Raw genomic sequence first — 24,288 nt, 5'->3', positions numbered from 1 at the left:
TCTTTTAGAGCCTCTCAGGCAGTTGGAGTAATTCCTCTGATGTTACCTGAGACACAGAAACATAAACAGTAGTCATCTATCTGTGACTGTATACACAGATAGAGCAATTTCATATTCAAAGTTTGTTTAGAAATTGTAATCGCATTTGCCCTTCTGTGCACAGACTTCTGTATTTCTTCCCAGTTTATCCCTAGACCCGTTTTTGTTCCTGACTGCTGAATTCCCTTCAGTCTGTAAAAAGCCTTCAGGCAACTGAGCTATCAGCACTGCATTCATTTTTTCCCCAATGCTGTTTTAGCAGTGCCATGAGACATCTCAGTGAAGCAGCTGAGCTTGGCCATATTCCAGTGGATGCCTTTGAGCACATGGGCTTAATTTTCTTCCTCATAGTAAATAATTCAAATCTGTATTCTTGTTTAAGGCATTTTGAATAGTTCTATTTTCTATTAGAAAAACAAATTACAATAGCAAATCTATTTTAACTAGTATGGAATAAGGAGCAAAATTCATCAATGTAATGTCATTGACTCAAAACCCAGTGAAATATATTTGTGACTCTTCACTCCTACGTCTCTACCTGTATTTATATATTACACTACCCAGTATGTGCACATCAGTTTGTGTAATACATGAATAAAAACCAGATTTTTTTTTTAAGTATATAAATTCAATTCCAGCTTCATATAGCATATCAATGAACTGACATTATGCTGGCAATATTCTAGCTCTGTTTCAATTTTTGCAAAGTTCAAAGATATCTTCCTGAACTTGGGAATTTTTTGTAAGTCTCTTGATGCTAGTAGCCTCCTCATGGTCTCTCCTCCTCCCTGCTCTCATGAAGTTGCACCTCTGCACCATGGGGCTCAGGGAGACCCGCAAGGCTGGGAGGAGACTTCAGTATCTTCCACGTGTAGGAGTTTGTGGATTGGTCTCAGTCCAAGCCTTAATCTACAGTGCGTTTTTACTGGGGAAAAGTCCACTGATTTTAGTGAAGCTGATAGAGTTCATGGAAATGTGTTTGTTTAAAAATTCGGTTTCATGAAATAAAGAACATGCTATGAAAAATACCAGTGTGATGCTGACCAGGCCCTTGATGTCAGTGTGAATAATTCCTAGCACTTTGTGACTCAAGCTAGAAGCACAACAGGGCAAACTCCATGTCTAATCTGAGCATATCACTAACCTGTGGTTTTAATAGGCTAGACAATAACAGTGCATTAAAATCAAATATCTACGTTTCCAGAGCACTGGTGCCTGCAGGTGCTGTACACTTTCCGCTCCCACAGACAGTATCACAGGTCTTGGCCCACAGGGAAGGGGTAGAAGTCTCCTCACCTGATGTCATTCAGCCCCCACTCCAAAACAGCAACCCTTGTGCTGGATGAATCCTTCCCTGGAGGTGCCTGTTTCCCCTGGGACTGCAGAGGGAGCCTACGTTATGACTTAAGGCTGATTAGGCTAGCTGTGATGAACCCAGTGTAATTCAGCAAAACACTGAAGCTCAGGCACAAATCCCTTGTTGCTAATCTAAGCGCATGGGTATGCATTTCATTTGATCATCAGCTGATGCAGAAGTCAGTCCAGCGTGCATATGTTTACATTTCGGAATGTGTTTAATTCAGGGGCTAGGATGGTTTGTTGTACTAGGGCCTTAAAAACTGATTTTAGGTCTAGACAAGGTGGTCAGTGGCTGTTCAGTATGCATTGTTGGCATACTGCAGCCATGCGCCATGGGGGAAAGCTATACCAACTCACTGCATTAAAAAAAAAACGTAGTATGAAAAACATCATTCACTTGAAGTATTTTCAAATTGTCCTTGTATCATCAGTGAATCATGGCTCAAGAACAATCTGAACTTCTTCAGTCTTCTTCTTTAATGGTTGGACTGGATGATCTTAAAGGTCTTTTCCAACCTAAACGATTTAGGACGAGGGGAAATGGGCTTAAGCTGCGCCAGGGGAGGTTTAGGTTGGGTATTAGGAAAAATTTCTTTACGGAAAGGGTGGTCAAGAATTGGAACAGGCTGCCCAGAGAGGTGGTGGAGTCACCATCCCTGGAAGTGTTCAGAAAACTGGTAGATGTGGCACTTCGGGACATGGTTTAGTCTAGTCTACCCTTGATTGGCTTAGAGTAGACTTGGTAGTGTGGGTTAATGGTTGGACTGGATGATCTTAAAGGTCTTTTCCAACCTAAACGATTCTATGATTCTATGAAAGTGTCTGAACATTGAAAAACTCTATGGGCATCATGAAAACTTGAGGGATTTCAGCCAAGCGGTGAGATACAGGGGTGTGAAAAAAGGAGTTTGGAGTGGAAACTCTTATATAACTTTAACCACAGTAGTCAGGACTACTAACGATCATTACCCCCCGAGTGATTTTTAAAACATGGGGGTTTTTTACTTAATTGAAGGTGCATGGTGCAGTTCTACTCTTCTTCCTCTCTCATAAAGTTGATTTAGAACTGATTTTAATTTCTCAAAGTGTTCATTATGAAGGGAACCCTTAAGTATGCAGTGAAATCCCACTGACTTCGCGGCCTTTAAGTGAAGCGGACGTGCATAACCGTCATGTCCATCTCTTCCCCTGTAGCTCTCTACTCTTCTCATTACAGTTGAAGCCAAATACACATTTGACAAAACAATAGTGATTACTTCTCGGCTTTGTGGTCTGCTTCTCTACTCCCGCAGACTATGTCTTCCTTTCTTCTTTAACATCTCAGACACCCAGAACACCCTATTAGATTTTTATCTCCCTGATCTTTTCTATAGTGTTACATCCTGAGCTAATGGTACTTTAGTATATGCAAAGAATTTCCATTTTTTAAGTTTAATAATCTGTAGTTAAAATTTGGACAACATTGTTACAGCTGTGTTTGAGTTAATAAAAAATCAGATTCTTGGTGGTATAATTTGATACAAAACTACTTCATTATTATCATCACTAGGATTTAAATTAGAATTATAAAACAACACTGGCTCAGGAGTTAAGTCATATGAGCTAGAGGAAAATTAGGCTGACTTGCACTCCAGTACGTAACTTCCACTTTTTATTCTGTACATACAGATTAACTAATAGTCTTACTAATAGCCCAGTTCGGATTTTAAACTGCAGTAGCTCTGTTTATTAATGGGAATTATTACTAGCTTTCACTGGCATGAGATCACAATTAGGCCTTCTATCTTAATTTCTCTCAGTATATTATTTGGCCAGAAGTTATATAGCAGAAGCACATCACTCTGGATGCTACGAACTAAATGAATTCTCTAGGGGACAATTTTTTGTTTCAGTGAACCAAGTTCGTAGCTGAATCTGAACAAGCAATAGAAGCTGCAGGTATGCATCAAGGACAGAATTTGGGTCCATCATCAGCCACAGTTGTGTATTTAATATTCCAGGAGTAAATCCAGATTAGAGTGATTGCTGTTTCTCTGATTGACTGTCATGACCTGATATGAAGCCTCAAATTACTGTGGTTGGTTTCCAAAAAGTCTATGAATAGAATTACTGCCTGTGTGGGACTACTTGCTGAAGGGCTTGCAAGAGTGTAGTGTTTTATATTAAATTGGATAAGAAAAAATAATAAAAATAATAAATAATACTAATTTTTTTTTTCAGAGTCACTTTTCTGTGAAGAAAGGAGCTGCAGCCTTGGGTATTGGTACGGATAGTGTGATTCTGATTAGATGTGATGAAAGGTAAGTAAAGATGCCAAATACAGCACTTTTTATCAGTACATAGAAGATCACCAGGTGCCCAGCTCAGAGAGACCATATAGGATGCAGTCAACAGTTGGTATAATTCATCATAGCACTATCATCATTAGCAGCCTTACAGTGATTTATCCCACGTGAGGAACTGGATCTGTCAGTAGCTTCTTTACGAGTCAGTTTTTGGAGCTCATCCAAAATCTTTAAGTGCCTTTCCTCAGCGATTTGTGATATTTCTTTTTCTTTGATCCTGAAGTGAAATAAAAAGTCCAACTAACAATCATTCTTTACACACTCTGCTAAGAAATGAGGAAGAAGCTTGTTTTGGTCAAAATGGAGCATTTAGACACATTTTGATCCATTAAAATGAACTGACGTGGGCCTTTTAAAGCAGTAAAATATTGAGGTGCATTTGCTAATGTAATTCTGTTACTTCGTGCTCTCACCATCCTTCTCAGCTGGACTACATTTCTCCCAGTGCCCTTGATGGGAACACCCCTGCAGTGGGACATGGAGAGAGGGGGTCTTGGCAGCATTGTGGGCAGCATAGGCCAAGGGGGAGGATGGCCCATGGAGAGGAGTAGCACAGCAGGCACCTAACCTACAGGTCCCATCAGCAGTACAAAACTGGTGGTAGTTGTTAACTTCTTGTTTAACTCACCCAACTAAAAGGTTTTGATTCTCTGTGAAAACCCATTTTGAGAAAGCAAAGGAATATTAACAAAATCAACATGTTCTGATGAAGATTTTAAATTTTAGGGAAAACATGCTTTCTATGGGACAAAAATTAATAGAACAGTCCTTATCAATTCTACTGAGAATCTTTTCAATAGAATATGGTCTTACTATGAGTCCCAAATATCATTGTTAGAAGGTATTGAATTATTTATGGCTCTAGCATAAATGCAAGGTTTTACTGCTATCAAAATACTCTGCTCCCACATTAAAAGAAGAACATCAACTAGGCAATTTACAGTGCTAATCGCAGCGCCTGCATATTGGCTTACGGGCTTATTATCTCTTTATTAACAAAAGACTGAGCACACCTTCAAGAGGAATTAATGACAACATCAACACAACCAACATACATCAAAATAAACCTGCGATTGTTTCTATTCACTAAACACATACATGGATGAATGAAGTCGTGTCTTCCTTTTCTTCTTGTGCAAATTCAGCATGGTGATTTTCTGTGAAGACCACAATGCCTACCCTGCACACCCTGAAGTAAGCAGCAGGATTACTGTGTGTCTCACCTGATCCCAGCAGACACCACCAGGACAAAGTGGGGTGTTTGCACAGGATACATGGGCTTGAGCAGTGGAGAGGACCCTCTGTGAAGATGCAGACTTGTGGGAGGATGAAGGAGCTCCATGAGATCTTTTTGGTGTTTCCAGCATGACCAAGCACACTTCTTGGTGGCTCTTCTCTTCCCCATCCTGACCCACACCTGCCAAGTTTGCCTTGTTTTGCTCTGTCATGGGACTATGTAAATGCGTGGTGAATTTCAAGCCAGGAGAACGAGGCCAATCATGATCTTGCTCATACCCCAGAACTGGACAACCATATATTTCTGTTGCCTCTTTTACTACCATGCAGACATCTTGGTAGCAATAGGATATTACTTGCAGGTTTGCAGTCAAAACACTTTAGTATGGTGTGGCAGCAGTGAAGACTGTGTACAGATGTGGGTGGTATGAGAAGACTTTGACACCAACAGTTACTCTATCCTCACTGTCCTTTTGCTGCTGAGTCTCTTCTGTCTCTCCCAAAGCCAGCCTACTGCTTGCTCCTTGGTAGGGCCTGGCATATTCAACATGACCAGGGACTGGATAATCACTTGTCTTGGTAAAATTTTTGGCAGTGAAGGGTTCTGCCCAGCTCTGTGTGTGTTTGTATGTACAAGCTCAATAAAGTAGAAACAATTAAAGACCAACATCTAAACTGTGTTTGGAGGAGGAACTCATTGCCTTCCTTTGGCATGGTGGTGTTTTTTTTTTTTTCTTTATTCCTCTAATGATCCCAGAAACAGTTTTTGAAGATAAGACAGCTACTGCTCTTCTCTGAACATGTCATGTAACTGGGGGTAACTCACAATGAGTTGAATACTCTTTAGACCTTGAACTTCTATTAGAAAAATTAGGGCTAATTTTTAGACAGGTTTTGCAAAAAACTCAGTAGTGCAAACCCATTTCTACTGAAATAATTACTGACTTACTGTGAGCTGTGTAAGGATGAAAACTTATAAAATGTAGCAGTATCTTACTACAAAAAATCAGCAATTTAATGTAAAAGTAAAACTAAAACTCATGGTTTTACTTGTTTCCGTAAAACTGCTGTTTTGAGCTTTAGGAAAGGGAGTTTTTTTATAGCAACAGGAAACAGTGCTTTAGTGATAGAAAAAAAAAGTGTCCAACTATACTAAAAACTGAAAAAGTCTTTCAGAGTACATATAGACATAAAAATCTAAATGGTCAACACTTAAAGACAATGAAGAGTTTATTCCTGTAATGTGGGGAGCTGTCATGTTTGTATTGCTGTTACGCATACTCTCTTCTTAGCTAGTCTTGCTTGTGGCTAAAGCAAAGCAAAGAATTAACAATATTCAATATCAGCACTGTTTTTACCTTGTGCCTAATTCATTTACAGGATTTCATAAGTTAGCCTTCAAACCTTATATTGTTGCGTCTGAATCTCATGTGAATGGTTCATACTAAATGTGTTGCAAATACAGTATACAGGCAATACAAAGGGCCTGACAGTGCATTTAATGAGTCCAGACTGGTAGCTTCTTCTCATATCCTGCTTCAAGCAAATGTGAACACATATGCACCAAACTGTGGAATAGTCACCCAGAAATGAGTTCATCCCTTGGATGAAAACATGGAAATGACTGCTTACACCAGAGCTGAGCCACGCTGCTCAAGGCCATGCGGCTCAGCTGGCATTTTTTGTGCCTGCTGAAAGGGGACCGTGGTGTTTGGCACCCAGCGAGCTTCTTGGGACCCTGGGCTGAGCTTCTCCCTCGGAGCCTGGAGCATATTCCCAGGGCAGTAACATCAAACAGGACCAGGAGGCTCCATGGAGCAGCATCAGTCTTCAATGAGGGTGGCCACAAGATAACTCCTCTCAGTTAACCAGCACCATATTGATGCAAACTGTTTGACAAAATAATTAAGGTAAAAACTTGGACTAATGGTCAGATTCTTTCTGTGCTTTTCAATGCTGTGTAAGCCTTGGGCAAAAAAAGCACTTTGTTCTTTGGGTTTCCTGTTAAGTGAAGAAGTAACAGCAAGAGCTGATTTCAAGATCAAATTTCTAATACAACTTTCTCTTGCTCCAGAGGAAAAATGATCCCATCAGACCTTGAAAGAAGAATTCTTGAAGCCAAACAAAAAGTAAGTTTACTAGCTTTTCTGCTTCCAAAAAATAAGAAAAAAACCCCAAGAATGATACAGCTAGTTGTTTTGCTTTCCTTGGTAAAACAAAGTAGGCTTGCCCATTAACTTTTGATTTATTTCTCAGAAATGTAGCCTGGCAATTAGTGAGGCAAGAGTTATTGAGAAAATAGGTTTAGAGTTACTTTATAATCTCCATGAGCTATTTGGCTTTTTTTATGTGTTCCTCTGCATAACATCCTCCTTTTTTATATTATCAGCCTATGATGCAGTTCCTCAGCTGAATATTGGCAAAAACAGGGTAATCAGTTGGGTAATTTGTATGTACTTTAACATGCTGAAAGTATTCCTCATAGTCATCAAAACAATGGAAGATACACTAAAATCCACACATCTCTAAAAGCGCACTACTTTTGTATGTGTTCATTAATAGAAGCTATAATTAAAACAACAGATTAAAGTATGCAATGAATTTAGTCCTGTGCCTTCAACAACATTTATGTAAATAATCATTAGAAACACAGCATTCAAAGCTCATTAGGAACACAAATCTTCATTAAAAGCTTACTTCATCTAAGAAAAGCAATATATTAGATAAAAATGAAAGGCAACATCACAAGAGTACCACCTAAACCTAATGACCATGTATTTCACTTCGCAGAGGTAAGTTTAGACCTTTTTGGTAGTTTAAACCCCAGCTCTAAAAAATGTAGCCACTCTCTTTACCTTTGTTGCTCCGAGTACTGTCTATGAAATCAACAGAACTACAAGTGAATTTAAAATGAATCACTGGTATAAATTATGGCATGTTATGGACAGTGAGTGCTTCTCTGTGAGGGACAGCATTTAGCAGGGGGAATCCAAGAGATGGTCCCTGGCCTTCGTGGAGATTGCCGTCTCCTTGCTCTGCATGAGGGATGGGGCTGGAGATGAGCCCCGCACCTCCCCGTGCATTGCCCCCAGGAGACACCCCCAGGCAAGATGCTCCTGCTGACAGGACTGGGCCACCACATGTCCAGACATTCACTGGGATAGTTAGAATACAGCCCAGGGCACAGTCCGTCAGAGAGATTTCTTGCTCTGTGGAGCCTGGGTGAGGTTTGTTTTACACAACATCATTCAAAGCAGACCTTTTTGTTTAGGCAGGTGGCATGGAGCAGAATTGTTCTGAGCCCTTACCTGTCTCATGCATCCTAATAAAGGGTGCTGGTTTGGAAGTTTGCTGCCACCTTAAGGTAGAAACTATAATTCGCTGGCATCTAAACTAAGAGAAAACCAGTGTAATGTAGCAGGCATGTCCTCTAGGAGACACTTGTGGGCTCGCTGTAGAGGCAGCACAAGAGGAGTCGGGGCGGCTGCAGGCTGAGGAGGCTGCAGCACCCTGACCTTGCCAAATACCTCTGTGCTTTCTTGCAGGGATTTGTTCCTTTTCTGGTGAGTGCCACAGCTGGGACAACAGTGTACGGGGCATTTGATCCTCTCATAGCGATTGCAGACATCTGCAAGAAATACAAAATCTGGATGCACGTGGACGTAAGTATCCTCTTATGTGGGGGGCTGGATTACAAGGTGTATTAGCATTAATTATCCAGTTTGGACAGGGTCATCTTGTACAAAACCCATTGTATTTGGTTCCTGTAATTAAGTCTAACATCCAAGCGCTGACTTACCACTCCTGAAAGGCTCAGGTCAGGGGGACATTTTAGGAGCTGTGACTGTGTGGTACTTTTAGCAACTGGGACACTTAAGATGGCCTAGTTTGAGTGCTTTTGGCCTTCAGTTTTGTCTCTAAATGCAATTAGTACAAGAAATACATAAGGACCGTGCTGAGCGCTGGCTCAGCTTCTGCAGCAGCTGCAAAATAAATACATAACGAAAAGGCTACATTTGTCTGAAATAAAGTACTGCAAATTGTTGAACAGGTTAATGCAAATGCTAGAGAAATTTATCAGATTGGCTACTTAGCTTTATCTGGGCTCTTGCCAATAAATCTTTCTGAAGGATCATCTTTCAGCGCTACAATGGCTTTTGTGTCATTTTCGCAAATCGTTTCTCCAAAAAGGCTTGGTAATTGAATTTCTGTAGGGCTGGGTATCTTGCTTTCAGATTACTGTGTCAGCCAAAATCACTCCAACTCAAGCCAAAGGAAGAATTTACCATATTTACCATAAACTACTTCTCAGTCACATGAAACGCCTGCGTGTCCCAGATCTTTGTGAGCAAAAGCAAATGAGTAAGGGGCAAGTGGTAGTGATCGGAAATACGATGAAAACTCACCAGAGCAGCTGAGATCGCAGTCTGGTTTGTTATCATCACTTAGTCGCTAAAAGAGAGAAGGCAGCTTACCCAGGAGCAGCTCTGCAAGTCATTAATTACAGTGTAGGGCAGCCCAATGTGTCAGCGTCAGAGGAGGTGGCGAGGGAAGGGTTAGCAGATGATAAGGGTTGGCACTCGGATTATGGACCACTGCTTCCAAGCTACTGGAAGAAAATTGTCAGTACAGCTAAAGCCTCAGGCCCTATCTGCCTGGTCATTTTGGAACATGCCACGCCTGCAAGAAGAAAGAAAGGGCCCCAAACTGATGTGGACGCACAGATGTCATCACGGAGAAGTGCAGATTTCTCATTAAGATAATGTGTCTTGCCTTGTAGGGAGCATGGGGTGGCGGGCTCCTGATGTCAAGGAAACACAAATGGAAGTTAAATGGCGTTGAAAGGTATGATTTATTAACGTTAATTAAACACATTTATTAAATACATTTTAACACACTTGTGATTACCATAGCAATGTCTATAAATAAAAATAAAATTTGACGTTATCTCCAAGATACAGTATGAAGAAATTATGCAAACTGTCCTTCCAGTTGAAGTAGCATTAAGTGCCTTTGTTCAATGCTACAGTAGTGTGGCACTTTGTTTTGTAGTACAAAGAGCAGACATTTCTTGTTTGCATTTTCATTCCTTCCAGCATACATTTGCAGTTCCAGAGTGGTTTCTGCAGCATCCACTGATTCAGTGTCCAACATGAATTAACAATTGCGTTCCTCTAAGAAATGAATCCAGAGGTCTTTCCTGCTGAAGTCTTAGTATAAAAGGTGGATACACCTGCAGTTTGGACATGTCCTGGCAGTCACTGACCACTGCTCTGTCACTTCTGGAGAAAATATCCCCCTCCAGGCTGTGTTAATGACACCTCAGTAAATCTGTACCTGGATATACACAGTTGTATTCATGAGCTCATGAACATTGCACATACACACGGATGAGCATAAGTGATACCAGTCCAGTTCAGAGTCTGGAAAGACTGAACTTAAACTTACAAACAGCTGCTTATTCAGAAACTTTCAACTCCTTGCCATAGGATGTTAACATTTACCTGCATTCAAGGGAAGACAAATAAAAAACATTCGGGACTTCTGTGAGCCACAAATGACTGGGGGCTCAGAGAATATTGGAGGAAGGTCATATATGCTTGCCCTGGTTTGTATTCTTCCCAGGTACCTATTTAGGCCACTTGCTAGACACAAGTATATTGGGCTAGATGGAGTCACTCTTATATTTGTGTATTTTCTGAAGCTTGTGCTGTTCTAGAGTAAATTATTACTCCATTCCACCTTTTTTATCTCTAAATCAAATTTCTGTTCCTTGCCAGTTAAAATTACAAACAACTTCCTCATCCTGTTCCTGAAGATTAGGGTACCTTGATGATTCAGTTCCTTTCTCATACATCTCACATGCAAAATTTGGAAAGCAGCCAATGGTTCTATGAATTTGATTTAGTTAAGACTGCCTCCAGCACTCCAAACTTAAATATTGTGTGTTAAAAGGATATACATCCAAATATCCAGCAAGTTAGAAAAATCTACCCAGCTGCCTGTGAGGACAGAGTATGAAAAAAAGGAGTTTGCCTCCCAAATTGCTGTCCAAATTCTGCTGGAATGAGAAGTTCAGGTTGAATCTATATTGGAGAATTTTCCAAATAATATGCTTTAGATCCAGAACTGCACTAGGTTTTATCTAGTGCTTTGATAAGCATCATCTCCATATGTTTGGCAATGAATTAATGATATTTGTCATTTCCAGTGCTGTTCCTCTGCTTGATGGACACAGCGGCTCTTTTCACTTTGTCCAGATTTCAAATGTAGGTGCCTTTAGAGGAGACTTACTAGACCCAACTTTTATGGACATCACTGTTTCATGGTAGATACTAGAGCACAACCCAGTCATTACAGGTCTGGATGGAAGAGAATTGGAGCTGTTACTCATGTTTGGTAGGGGAGAAAGGGACAAAGAGGGAGCATTAAATGGAGCACTCTGTGCTCAGAGTACTCCCATCCTTCTGGTAACAGACAGTCCAGCAAAAATACGCCTGTCAAAGGCAGGAGGAGTTGCAGGACCATGCTTACGGTGCCCTCCAGTTCCCACATGGCAGATTTCAAGCTGCTCCAAGGCACCCTGAGGGAAGCATGTCGCATGTCGCCTGGTGTCTGGAGCAGATCGGTCTGGCCACCATCAGTGAGTATCAGTCTGTTGTCCCTCTCCTGGAGGCTTGGGCAGGGGGTGACAGCTACGTGAGAAAGGCATATTTGCAGCTGAATGAGCCCTCCCATACAGGTTCTGGGCATCCTTTCCAGGGCTGCAGCTGGTCAGTGAATGCACCTCAGTCTGTTTTTAATGATGGCTGAGGACCAAATTCTGCCAGCCTTGAATCTTTCCTGTCATCCATTTGAAATCTCTAAAGGAAAACTACTTTTGTTTTTCTGTCTGTGACCCACAGCCAAAAAATCCCATAGGTGCTTGATGCTCAGTTATTTGGGCGAACATGAGATGCTTTAAAAAAACATCTGTGGATCCATGTAGCTTTTTTCCTTTACTGTCTCAGTCAGCAATTTCTTCAAACACATACTGGCTGAAGCCCAGAATAACTGATAACAAATGAAAAATGGTGGGGTTTTATTTTACATAATTAATTTTTTTTTGTGTTCAATTGGGATGTAACTGGGGAAATGAATGACCTTAGGGTAAATTAAATGTTTTAGGCAGATAATTAACATCTGGCTGTTGTCACTCAATAATCCTTTTGCTTGAGAAAACCCATACCGCAGCTATTACCTAGAAGTCTTTTAAAGAATTTCTGCCTGATTCTGCATGGGCATAGATAAAAATTAAAAAGGATCTTATCAAAGGAAATTCATAGACCTGAATGCATGTTCAGAATCATTAGCTTTGGTGTTGCAATCAGATGACTGACTCTGAGCTGATTAAAAGCTGCCAAATACTTGAAAAGCCAAGCCAAATGGCCAGATGTTGCCTGTGGAAGACTGTTCCCTACAGATTTTGCATCAGACACTTGCGCAGGCCCATTTAAATAGCAAAGAAGAAAGCACGGAAGTGCTGCCCGGTGGCTATGTGAATTTTGGTGTTGCTTGCTTTGAAGGAGTGAAAGCAATTTGGCAGGAAATTATAAGGACATGCATAAACCTATAGCGCTGTCTCCAGATCCTACAGAGGAAAATACTGCCAGATTCCAACATGCTCAGCACTGTTCACATAAATGTTACCTGCAAGTGTGTCCTGGGTCCTTTAAGATTTTACGTGCCCCAGTTGACTGATTTACACCATCAAAACTCAAATCACTGCACTACATGAAATCCTGTGCACTATGCATCCTTGACAGCCTGTCAAATAGGACACTGTATACATCTATCAGCTAATCATCATATGTAAAAATATTAATTAACAAATAGCCAGTTAAGCATAATGCAAAATTAAAATAATAAACAACTGGACAATCTTCCATTCAGTCCTTGCCACAGTCCCAAATGTCTCTTCTCTAAGCTGTATTGTGACAGGACTCTGTTTGTTCACAAGATCTGGGCTGACAGTTATTTTTGCAATGAACATGTCCTGAAGGGAGGCAGTATCAGGCTCTTTTGTGGAAGGGTGGATTAGTTCTATGTTTATTATGGTAATTTTGGACCCAGTCATAGAATCATAGAATCGTTTAGGTTGGAGAAGACATTTAAGATCATCCAGTCCAACCATTAACCTAACATTGCCAAGTCCACCACTAAAACAATTAAGGGTAGAGGAGTATTTTCATGTTTCCTGGCTTGGTGGCTGGATTATTTTTAATGAAAGTAAAAACTAGGAATCATTAAGGCTGGAAAGGACCTCTCAGATCATCATTCCAGTCATCAACCCAACACTACCATGTCCACTAAACCATGTCCCAAAGTGCCACGTCTACCTGTTTTTTGAACACTTCCAGCGATGGGGACTCCACCACCTCTCTGGGCAGCCTGTTCCAATGCTTGACCACTCTCTCTGTGAAGAAATTTTTCCTAATATCCAATCTAAATCTCCCCTGGCACAGCTTGAGGCCATTTCCTCTCATCCTATCGCTTACTACTTGGGAGAAGAGACCAACACCCACTTCACTACAACCTCCTTTCAGGTAGTTGTAGAGAGTGATAAGGTCTCCTCTCAGCCTCCTCTTCTCCACACTGAAATCCTTCAGTTGTGTGAATTATCATAGCCAAGCTAAAATTAAGGAGCTATGAAAATTTACCATGAGCAGAGCAATGAGAAAAATTAATTTGGGCCAGGTTTTCCAAGTTACTCAGAGACTTAGAGGTACCCAGAAGCATTTAAAGGAATTTTCAAAAATGCCTGTGAGCTACTTACTAAAATCTTACTGAAACTGGAATCAATGGGAGGGAATATGCTAGTTTGCCAGCTTCCTATCCACATCTTTAATCAGCTGTGTGACTTCAGAAAGTTCATCAGTCAGGCAGGTGTTTTTAGGAAGTTTGCCCCATGTTTATGAAGTATAAATGACTCCCCAGAAAGTTTAATACTGATTAAATTTAGTGGATATCCTGTGGTAAGTTACCAGAATTGTCATCCAAAAACAAACTAGAGTGGATTAGGTCCCTTATGAAGGCATTACTTTCCTAGTATCTACCATGATTATTTTCAGTTTTGCTTGCTCAGAAAAACGCACACATTACTACGTGTTCATTATTATTCTTATTATTACTAAATGTCTCCATGGTTTCACCACCATAGTACAATGCCTGACTTTCATGTGGTTTGCTGTCCCAGGGCCAATTCGGTGACCTGGAACCCTCACAAGATGATGGGCGTCCCATTGCAATGTTCAGCCCTGCTAGTAAGAGAAGAGGTATGTCCCAATATACTCACTTCTCTGATCTTTTCTGATGTTTTGCCTCTGAAGATACTGAGTGTTTCTTCATAACTGTGTCATAGCTAATATTTGCTAATGTGATGAGGATTATAAAAGAAACTGATAATTAGACCTCTAGTTACATGCTTAGACTGTGTCTGCAAAAGGAATTAAAGCAGCTGTCTAGCAGAAATGATAGATCCAATTAATGGCAATGTCTCTACAGAGTTTTGTGGCTTTCCATTCAAAATGTCCGTAGTTAAGTTGTGGCTGCATAGCTGTGTAACCCCACTAGTTTCTGCGTAGCTTAAAATGTAACTGTAGGCAAGCTCTAGTCCTCTTAGGATGAATGGTATGGTATATACATGCGCATGACATTTGGTCGAGGATCTAGGCATCATGATACTTTCTAGACTTCTATGATAGATATTTCAGCCCAGCCCCAATCCATATATCCACTTTGGGGCGCATGGAAATAAAAAGGGAAGACTAAGTTCAGTTGGAATAAAAAGCAGACATTTCATTTAGTACTAGAATTTGAATTGCCCTTCAAGCCTATAATTTTCATATAACCATCAGTTACTGGGACAGCTGCTATACAACCACCACTTCCTAGACCAGCTATCAAAAAGCTGGTTGCTGTTTTGCTAACAGCTGTACAACAGATTGTATACAAAGTGATTGCACTTAGGAAGAGAGAAGCTGGCTTTTTTGCCCTCTGGGTCAGTTCCCTGAGACAAATCCTGCCTGGTTGAAGTAAGTACCATCCTTGACCTCTAGTGAGAACAACTGGCTCAGATTAGGAGAAAGCCAATTTTTTTTTTCCTCTCTTTTTACTATCTCAGTTTTGAGTTACACATAAAGATTACACTTGATGATAAACAGCCAAGTTTTGATTCTTCCTGGACTGGAAATTGTAGTTTTAGGCAACAGCCCTAAGGTATTCCTTAAACTTGGTTGAGGACTTAACTAGAGCCAGAATATGACTTTCTGCATTTCACTTAAAATTCTAAAAAGGAAACCTCATGCTTTCATGAGCCAGGTTTCTTGACCTTGTTGGCTTCTGGCCCTCCCACAAAGCTGCCTCTCAAAACGGTATCTTGCAACCCAGAAATAGCTCTAGCTGGCTGTTTAAAGGCCATATGCTCTTCTGTCTGTTCAAAGCTTTCTGTACCACTTAAGCATCCAATCTGCAGCTGAGAGCTTTGCAGAAAAGAACTGTGCCTACAAAGAAAGAAAACAATGAAAATCAGAATTTTAGAGACCAAAGCAATTAGAAAAGAGGTGTGATATTATTTAGATTAGTCATCAAATTAGCTTGATCTGACTCAACCAGAACAAAAGCCTTCCAAGGAAAGGAGGAAAAGGAACCAGAACAAGGAATAAAAAGCGAGATCCAAAAATGAACTTATGCATAATGATGCTAGGAAGCACAATGTCCAGCTTTGTTTAAAAAAATACCTTGGCTCTGGGAGTGAATTACACATTGCTGGATCAGGTACCAAGGTGTCCTGAGCACTGAATGGGATATGAAAAACTTGGTCTACTGAGCAACTAAGTCTGGTTTTGTCAGTTTCTTTGATCTTCCTTTTGCACTTGGACACGTGTTCCACTGAATTCGGGTGTTTGTAATTTTTCGCCCAAAACGACCCCCAAAACAGTAGTCACATCTGTGCCAACATCACTTTTTTGTGTCTGTTTCTACAAGGGATTGATGCAGAGTTGCAATCAAATGCATGCTTCCTACCTCTTTCAACAAGACAAGCATTACGACCTGTCTTATGACACGGGAGACAAGGCTTTGCAATGTGGACGGCATGTTGATGTCTTCAAGCTATGGCTGATGTGGAGGGCAAAGGTAGGACTGCCTGTAATATATTTGTTTGCATTAAAATAATGCACACCAGATACAGGTTTTTTTTCTGTAATCATCATTTTAGAGAATATCTGATCTGAATTTCCCATATATAACATGAAAGAAAAAACATTATTGTTTTCTGGGTTTTTTTATACTTTTAACAATTTAGCTTCAAAGCAGCCCACATGATTTTGAAACTCGAACTCCATGGCTTTGCATAGCATTTCCTTTGTGTAACTGTAGGAGTCTAACAGCATAAATCATACACCTAAGAATGTTGTTACGAAGATTTCTGGAAATAAAAAGATGTTTTAATGACATTCAGAAATTAAACATAGCAAATCAGAACTGGAATACCTAGTTTCATTGCATGCAGTAGATACGAAGTCATCTTTGAGCGGTTAGAGGAAGACTTGTCAAAATCTGTTTTCTGGGAAATCTGAAAACACCAGTTCTAATGATTAATTCATCTGTATTTGTAGAGTGTTGCTAAATAAGTTCTTCCATATATTTATCCAATCTGTTATGTCAAGTTGCCTCAGGTTTGTTCAGAGGAGATGACATCACTGTTTTCATTTCCAGAAGGCCTCTAAGATCCTCATGTGCTTCATTAAAACTCTGAAAACAATTCTGAGATAGACATCAAATGTAGCTGGAGGTGTGGGAGTCTGTGAGGGAGGATGCAAGTTTCTGTGGTCACAATAGCTGTTGTGCTAACTGGGGTCTCCAGAGTGGCAGGCAATTTTAGCCACATACCTCTCTTTAACTCCAAGCCTTTCTCCCAGGGCTGTGCTAGCTCTACCCTGTTTTGAAATCTCTATACGCAGAGGGATAATGACAGGGGCTTTTAAGTCAGTTCTGCACTGCCAGAACAGATCTAGCAGGGACATGCATCCATTACTCAGAGACATTTCTTCTAAACCCCATTTTTTCAATATGCCTTGTACTGCTCTTTCTCTTCTCACACTCCGCTTGTAATATTAATGTTACAAAATAGGAAGTGTGTTTCTTAAACAGTTTACCTATTCCAGCTGTTTATTCCCCTTCCTCCCTCATAAAGCTGGCTCCTTTGTTTGTGGCATCACAGCTGGTGATTGCAGGAACAATTATGATGTCACAGAGAGAGGGTTATGACTTCTGCCAGAGAAGAAAAAGCAGGATTTGCTGCAGCTCTTAAAAACACAGCTTCTGAGTTTATATGGTGTCAATTAGAAAAGAAAAGAGAAAAACACTACAAAGGCAGGGCGGTATCTAAACAAAATGTGCATTTTCACAGGCATCAGGCCGGGCTCTGAAAGTGTATCTGCCCATTTTGTGTTTAACTAAAAAAAGAAAAATTATTCTTGGAAAAGCCCCCAGCACATCACCTCTGGAAGATTAAAATCCCCTATTCTGAAAATAGCAGGAGACTCCCCATGCCTGGAAGTCAACACCTTCTAGAGACCCTGCTCTGTGCCAGCCCAGGCTGTCTGAAACTGTGGTCAGCCTCTCTGCAAAATCTGCCAGCAAGGGCACCCTTCATCGGAGGTGTTAGCAATATTTTGCTGAGAACTGCGCTGGTACCCACTGCTTATTTTGCAGAGGTGGCTGTAAGGGAGTCAGTGGCAAGAGCTAGAGACAAAGGAGCTCTGATTAGCAAGTGTCCTTTGTCTCATAGAATCAGATCCTTAATCTGTCCCACAGAGACTTCTGAGAGGTGGCTTGTGCTGGTGCTTTGGCAAGTGCTGCATGGTCCCTTCACTGTTTCGGTTCATAGAACAGATAGTCGTGTAACTTTTTTTCTCCCTATGTCTCTAAAGGGAACCACAGGATTTGAAGCACAAATTGATAAGTGCTTGGAACTTGCAGAATACCTGTACAATAAAATAAAGAACAGAGAAGGATATGAAATGGTGTTTGATGGAAAGGTACGTATTGTAACTTCTTTTTTCCCAGGTGGCCAACAGCACTTGCCTTAGTCACCTACTGGGGTGCTACCAACAGGTCAAACCAAACTGCACATGACAGAAAGCAGTGTCCCTTGTAACAAAACCTGTTGTGCCAATATCTTTTCCTCATGGGATCCAGGGACAAGGGAGATGAGACAGCTGTGCATAAGATTTTAGTTTGCAGTTTCACCTCACTGAAACTAAACACAGGTTAACACAGCACACAATTGAAACCAGCTCTTAAGTAATAAAAACAAGTTGCCGTTTCCTAATAGCAGAGTCTGTTATGAGTGGGGTGTTACAGTGCCCCACACAACTCTAAAAGGACAGTTGTGCAAAGCACTTCTATCAGCATCCTCAGGTGGGCAGTCACAGGGGACCTGGGGTGACCCGGGGAGGCCGTCTGCACTGCAGTCCCTGCTGCGATGGGGTGCAGTACAGCCAGGCAGGAGCTGGTGTTGCTCAGGAGCCCAGCTGGCTCATGTGGCAGAGGTGACACCACCGTGTGGGGTGCAAATATCTCTAGGCATGTTGTTTCTGTTGAGGGAGTCCAGCTGAGATGGGACCCCTGGGTGCCAGGTGCTCAGCTGGAACACAGTGCCCAGGGCAAGGTAGTGCAGCCTGGGTTGTGTGGCTGTGCCTCTGAACTGCACCAGACTGGCCCATGTTTGGCCAGCTCTGTTGGTAACCCTCTCCAGCTAAAATCTCATTTTAGCTTTTATCCTCCTGCTTGTGATGGCTTTTGCTCTCTGTACTTGCCCTGGAAGGTTTTGTTCTCTCAGAATATTGCCCCCTGGTAGTGATCACTTAGCGCGTGCGTAAGTGCTCTGCAGCACAAGGATAAACATCACCATGTTCCTTCAAACAGAGATCACAGGCTCAAACCCGCATGCCACTATGTGATTTATTTCCTGCACCTCACACATCATCACTGAATTTGGTCCACTGGATCTGATGGTGAGTAAAGGAACTGGCAGCAGAACTCCTGCAGGAGTTGCTGTAACTCACACATTTAGGATCCAGCAACGAGGAACATAGCAGGGCAGGCAGCTGTTGAGAGATTGCAAAAATACACAAAATGTCAACTGGTTCTTACTTTATGCCTTTCTACTTGGTGCTCCCATTAAGTTCAACTAGCTAAGACACTGTGGTGCATGCATATTAATACGGCAGCTAGCTGAATCAAACTGAGAAGTAATAAATTTCATTAAATGTAAGAAAATCTTAGACTGTCTTATGTACCACCTGTGACTCCTGTTTACAGAACCAGATTTTATATTATTCTGTCCTGTAATAAAAGTAAATGACACGGTCCTCACCTCTAAATTATCTGTAATAGACTCTTGCCTTAGTCACACAATCCCTTCAGCCTCTGGAGAGGACAGCACCTACAAAATCTAGATGCCTCTCAGTAGGGGATAAATATATTTGCACAGCTGGATGATGTGTTTCTTCATCTGACACCCTGGGAATAAATGGCCTAGAATTATCTTTTCTGCATTAATAATGATGATGACTCTCCGTGGACCACAATAATGAAAACCATTGACTGCTGTCACAATATGATGTATGAGAGGGGGGAAAGGCATGAACTTAATTGCAACTGAGATATTATGAACATTTCTTACAGTGTAAACCATTATTCTATGTTTAGCCTCAGCACACAAATGTCTGCTTCTGGTATATACCTCCCAGCTTGCGCAATATGGAAGACAACGAAGAAAGAATGAGCCGCCTTATGAAGGTAAGCAGCGTCCTCCAGGACATCATGTAGTGAATAGCGAAATCCTTGCAGGTAGGCAGTCCTCGAAATAGTCTCCCAGGGCACAGGGCAAGGTCACCTTGCAGTATTCCCACAAATGACACCTCTGTGGTCATTTTACTGCAGGTTAGGGTGGCACCACCTTATTCGGGTCTCCAAGTTTGGTATTGCCTGTGTTTGCCTGGTCTCTAGAGTACTTATTTGAACTCTGTGTGTGTTTACTGAAGTTACTGTAGACTGCAGCTGCTAAACCCAGCAAGTGCAACAGTAGCTTGATAATACCATGGCACTCTGGTATACAAAAAGAAGATGGAAAACGATTGTAACAATATGTTTTGAGCACTACAAAAAACCAGCTACTGTGTGGCTGTCAGCAATATTGAGAAAGAAGGGAGGGGAAATTCCCCAGTGATTTTAAGAGCAGGACAAAGAAACAGGATAACCCCAATGTCTTTTCAATGAGCCATTTATTCCTTAATGGAGCTTAACCTTTTTATCAATATTGGATGCCATTTCATTTTAACTGCTTCTTGTAGCTCTTCATCTTTTTTAAAAGAAGACGACATACTCTGTGTTTTGTTAAAATAAGGATGAGGGTGATAATGAAAATAATTATAATGGTGGTGATGATGATAATAATAATAATCCCCTGCTTTTTGTTACATTGCAGGTGGCACCAGTCATAAAAGCCAGGATGATGGAGTATGGAACGACCATGGTGAGCTATCAGCCCCTGGGAGACAAAGTGAACTTCTTCCGGATGGTCATCTCAAACCCCGCAGCCACTCACCAAGACATTGATTTCCTGATTGATGAAATAGAACGCCTGGGACAAGATTTATAATAATCGAGTGTGAAAGTCTGTTCCTGGACCTCTAAGTAGACAATTAAGTTGTCACAAACTGTGCGAATGTATTTGTAGTTTGTTCCAAAGTAAATCTATTTCTATATTGTGGCGTTGGAGTAGAGTACAGTTTAAAATCAAGAAACGTGGCTCCTTTAAAGTCCTTTCCTGAGTTTTAGAATACCTCCTTAATAATTAGCTGCACAAAAAGCTGCATTGAAACAAATAAGGAAGCACAGAAGATACTTAAAATTTTATCCCCAATTTTAACACAGCAACTACTTTAAATTAAAAGCAATCAGACTGAATGATGCCAAATTTGCCCAAAATGATGACAAAATCAAATTGGGGGAAGTGGGAGGGGGCGGTGAGAAGCAGATTATACAAGCTGTGTGTTTAAAAGTGAAAGTATTTTGCCTTTTTCGTAGTATTAGAACAGAATTTCTAATTTACCTATAGCAACATGTCAAATGTATTTAAATAGGTATAGTTTTACAAAAGGAAATATATATATATTAAAAAATCCTATTTTGTAAACTATATATTTTTACTTTTTATGGGTTATAAAACTGCAAGGACAGAAGCTGAAAATTAACTAGGATTCTTTTTCTTTTGATGGAGGTGCCTCAAATATTTATTACTGCTTATTTTAAAATATAAGCCCACATACTACATTCTTAAGAGGTACCAGTACCTCATTTCTCCATGTCGTATGGATTGTACATCTCCAGGGTTGATTACTGAAAAACCTCAAGAGTACTGCAGCTCTTAAAACCACTTAATAAGATCAATTACAGTACAACAATAGGATGCTATTATTCCTAATTGTTTCCCACTTGGCCTAACAAAGCAGACGCACAATCAATATACAGTGCTAACCAAGACTGAAATAAGGTTGTATTTGGATGGTTTCTGTGTTCTGTGGTAAAAAAGGCTATCCAAAAAAAATTGGAATGTCTGAATAATGCCTATCCCATAACCATTTCTGCTATGAGCAGTCCAGAACTACACTGAAAATTAAAATTGACTGAAATCCTTACCAAAGAAATAGCATGAAACTTCACAGCTACATTAAGAGTGTAAAGACTTCTTACAGATGTACAGGTCTGCAAGACAAGGCCTAAATTAAATGTGATTGTAATCTGAGTCACAGGGATGGGGTCTAACTAACAAACTGCTTTATCAAAGGTTTCTCCCAGTGCTGGACTCCATCCTTGTCTGCAACGGCCTTTGAAATTACAGAAAAAAATGAGATAAGGCTACATCTGCCTAAAACAGCCCACACGGAGCTTCACAGCCTTGTTAGAAACCATGGGCACAGCTCTTGCAGAATTCATGTGCTGCATCGTTCCTTAACATTAGAGGTGACTCTGGCATGGAAACTGAAATTTATCCTCTTTCCCCCCAACATCTGGAAGTGTTGGTAAGAGTTCTGCAGCTCGGGCCTGTCTACTTATAACCCTACTAAAGTTTTGGTTTTAACTTCACCGAAATGGCCAACTTTTGTTTGTTAAGCAATATTGTTTTGCTGTCTCTAAAATACTTGAAGAGAAAAAAAAGTGCAATCTGGTTTTAATTTCATCTAAAATAGATAAATGGAGTATTGATTCAATGTAATATCATGAGGATATGAAGTAAGAGGAAATAAATTGTGTCTGTAATTGTGTTGCCTTTATTATATTGATAGTACTGTTTTGTCACCTCAGATTGAGGCTGTGCACTTTAGATTTAAACTGTACAATGTTGCAAATCAACATGTGTTGCTGTATAAGCTTGTACAATATATTATTGATATGTCATTATTTGTGTGGTAGTAGTATTGACTCTTAATATTGTTAAGAACTGCATTCACGCCGGTCCCTCTACTATATCTTTGCTTGATATTAACCTCTCCTCATCAGCTTTTGGGCAGACCTCTTGCCTCACTTCAGTGGATTTCCATTGCTACCTGCGATGCATATGGTGTTGCAAGTCAAGCTGTAGAGGAGATACCAATTCTATCAGGAAGGACTTCAATGTGACCTTTACTAAACTTGTCAAAATCAGCAGACTCATCACTGACATACTGAATAGAGCAGCATATTAAATTCTTTTTTCTTGCTAGGAAAAAGGCAAGCAAAGAGCTTAAAAAGTAAAAATAGTACAGGGACAATGCTGAAGGTGATCAGTAGCCTGGTTACATCTTGCATGTGCAATTCCATTTTAAAGTGCTAAGTGCAAACAAAGTGTTTATTAGCTGTATGTGCCAACCCAAGATTTACATTCAGTGTTCCAGGAGAACCAGCATTCTTTTTCCACGTTACTGTACTTATTGCAGCCAGGAAAGAGTGACATAGCAACCTGTTCTTGTGTTTGACCAAAGTATCTTATCTGTGGTGTTGATCTAAATCCAAATAAAAGTGTAAAACATGTCTCTGGGTCTTTTCATTAGCAGCACTGATGGGCACTCTGAGCATTTATCACTTGTGCCATTTCAGAGCAAGGCCCCAATAAAGAGAATGTTTAATTGTAACTTTCTATGTCTCCTGCTGGATTTTTTTCATGACAAGATGCATTCTGTTAATTATGGTAACATAAAAAATGCAATTCCATCACCAGACCCTTTTTGAGTTGACTCAGCACCAGCATGCAAGTGTAAATCTGCCATCTGGTATTCCTTTACCTTATCTTTACAAGATGGCTTTAGTTGTTTTTTTCTCCTCAGACAGGCTCAACAATTTTTTTATGGTTTGTTTTGTCTTTTTATTCCACGAGCACTTATCCCCAAATTAACGATAGACTATAATCAGCCTCTGGCACAGCAGTGAAAGCAGTCGGGCACTTTCCAGGACAACACAGACTGTATGATGGCAACAATTTAAAAGGGCCATGAAATAAAAAAGACAAAACAACTGATAAAAAAAATTAAGATTTTAATGCTTATGTCTCCCCTGGCCCAGGGCCTCATTCCTCCAAAATCTGCCACCTGCTTGCTCTGTTTTTCTTCCACCATTGAAGTGCTGCCCAGCCTGATGCCAGCAGCAGAGAAAGAAAACAAAATGATGCCATGAAAGAAACACTAGTCAGAAAGCTTACACCTGAAATTGGATTTTCTGTATCATTTCTTTAAGTCTGCAGCAGAATTTGACATGAATGCCTATGCTGAGTACCTGGGCAAAGCCCAGCTATGAGCTCTGTAGGGAAATACAGAGAGTGAGAAGATGTGGGGATATTATCCTTACCCCAGTGAGGCTCATCATTAACCATCTTTATAACTTTATGGGACTATTTTTTTTAAAAGAGATTAAGGTTCCTTTGAATTGCAGCCTACAAATTCAATTAAAACTCCACTACAATGAGACTGGGGTCCTCAATCCAAGAAACAGCTGTTTTTTCCTTTATCATGGAGTGGTCCTGGTCCAGGCTGACTCCACGAGAGGCAATGGGTGACCCCAGCCTGGAGCCGGTCTGCTGCAAAAGGAGGCAGAGTGCCAAGGAAGAGCCCTGCAGGGAGGCCCCAAAACCTGCCTGGAGCCATCCCAATTGACTCATGTCCACAGTCCACTGACTGTGTTTAGTGCTCTTGATTGACAAAGTATTTTGTAGTTCACTTCTTAAACT

General features: G+C 40.7%; 1 protein-coding gene across 2 annotated transcripts in view; it reads left to right on the top strand.

Annotated features, from left to right (window-relative positions):
* GAD2 (glutamate decarboxylase 2) overlaps window positions 1-23,099 on the top strand; it is a 42,083-nt gene extending 18,984 nt beyond the window's left edge. For both annotated transcript variants that reach the window (XM_075728332.1, XM_075728333.1), the window contains 9 exons: window positions 3,619-3,698; window positions 7,054-7,108; window positions 8,525-8,641; window positions 9,760-9,824; window positions 14,215-14,293; window positions 16,005-16,154; window positions 17,954-18,061; window positions 19,737-19,826; window positions 20,515-23,099. In XM_075728332.1, coding sequence (XP_075584447.1) covers window positions 3,619-3,698; window positions 7,054-7,108; window positions 8,525-8,641; window positions 9,760-9,824; window positions 14,215-14,293; window positions 16,005-16,154; window positions 17,954-18,061; window positions 19,737-19,826; window positions 20,515-20,688 — 918 coding nt within the window. In that variant the 3' untranslated portion in view covers window positions 20,689-23,099. The remainder of the gene's footprint in view (window positions 1-3,618; window positions 3,699-7,053; window positions 7,109-8,524; window positions 8,642-9,759; window positions 9,825-14,214; window positions 14,294-16,004; window positions 16,155-17,953; window positions 18,062-19,736; window positions 19,827-20,514) is intronic.
* Window positions 23,100-24,288: the final 1,189 nt, after the last annotated feature.

The sequence above is a fragment of the Pelecanus crispus genome, chromosome 2 (assembly GCF_030463565.1).
Source record: "Pelecanus crispus isolate bPelCri1 chromosome 2, bPelCri1.pri, whole genome shotgun sequence".
NCBI lineage: Eukaryota > Metazoa > Chordata > Aves > Pelecaniformes > Pelecanidae > Pelecanus > Pelecanus crispus.
Note: the sequence above shows the minus strand (reverse complement) of the source record. Positions and strands in the feature narration are given on the sequence as shown.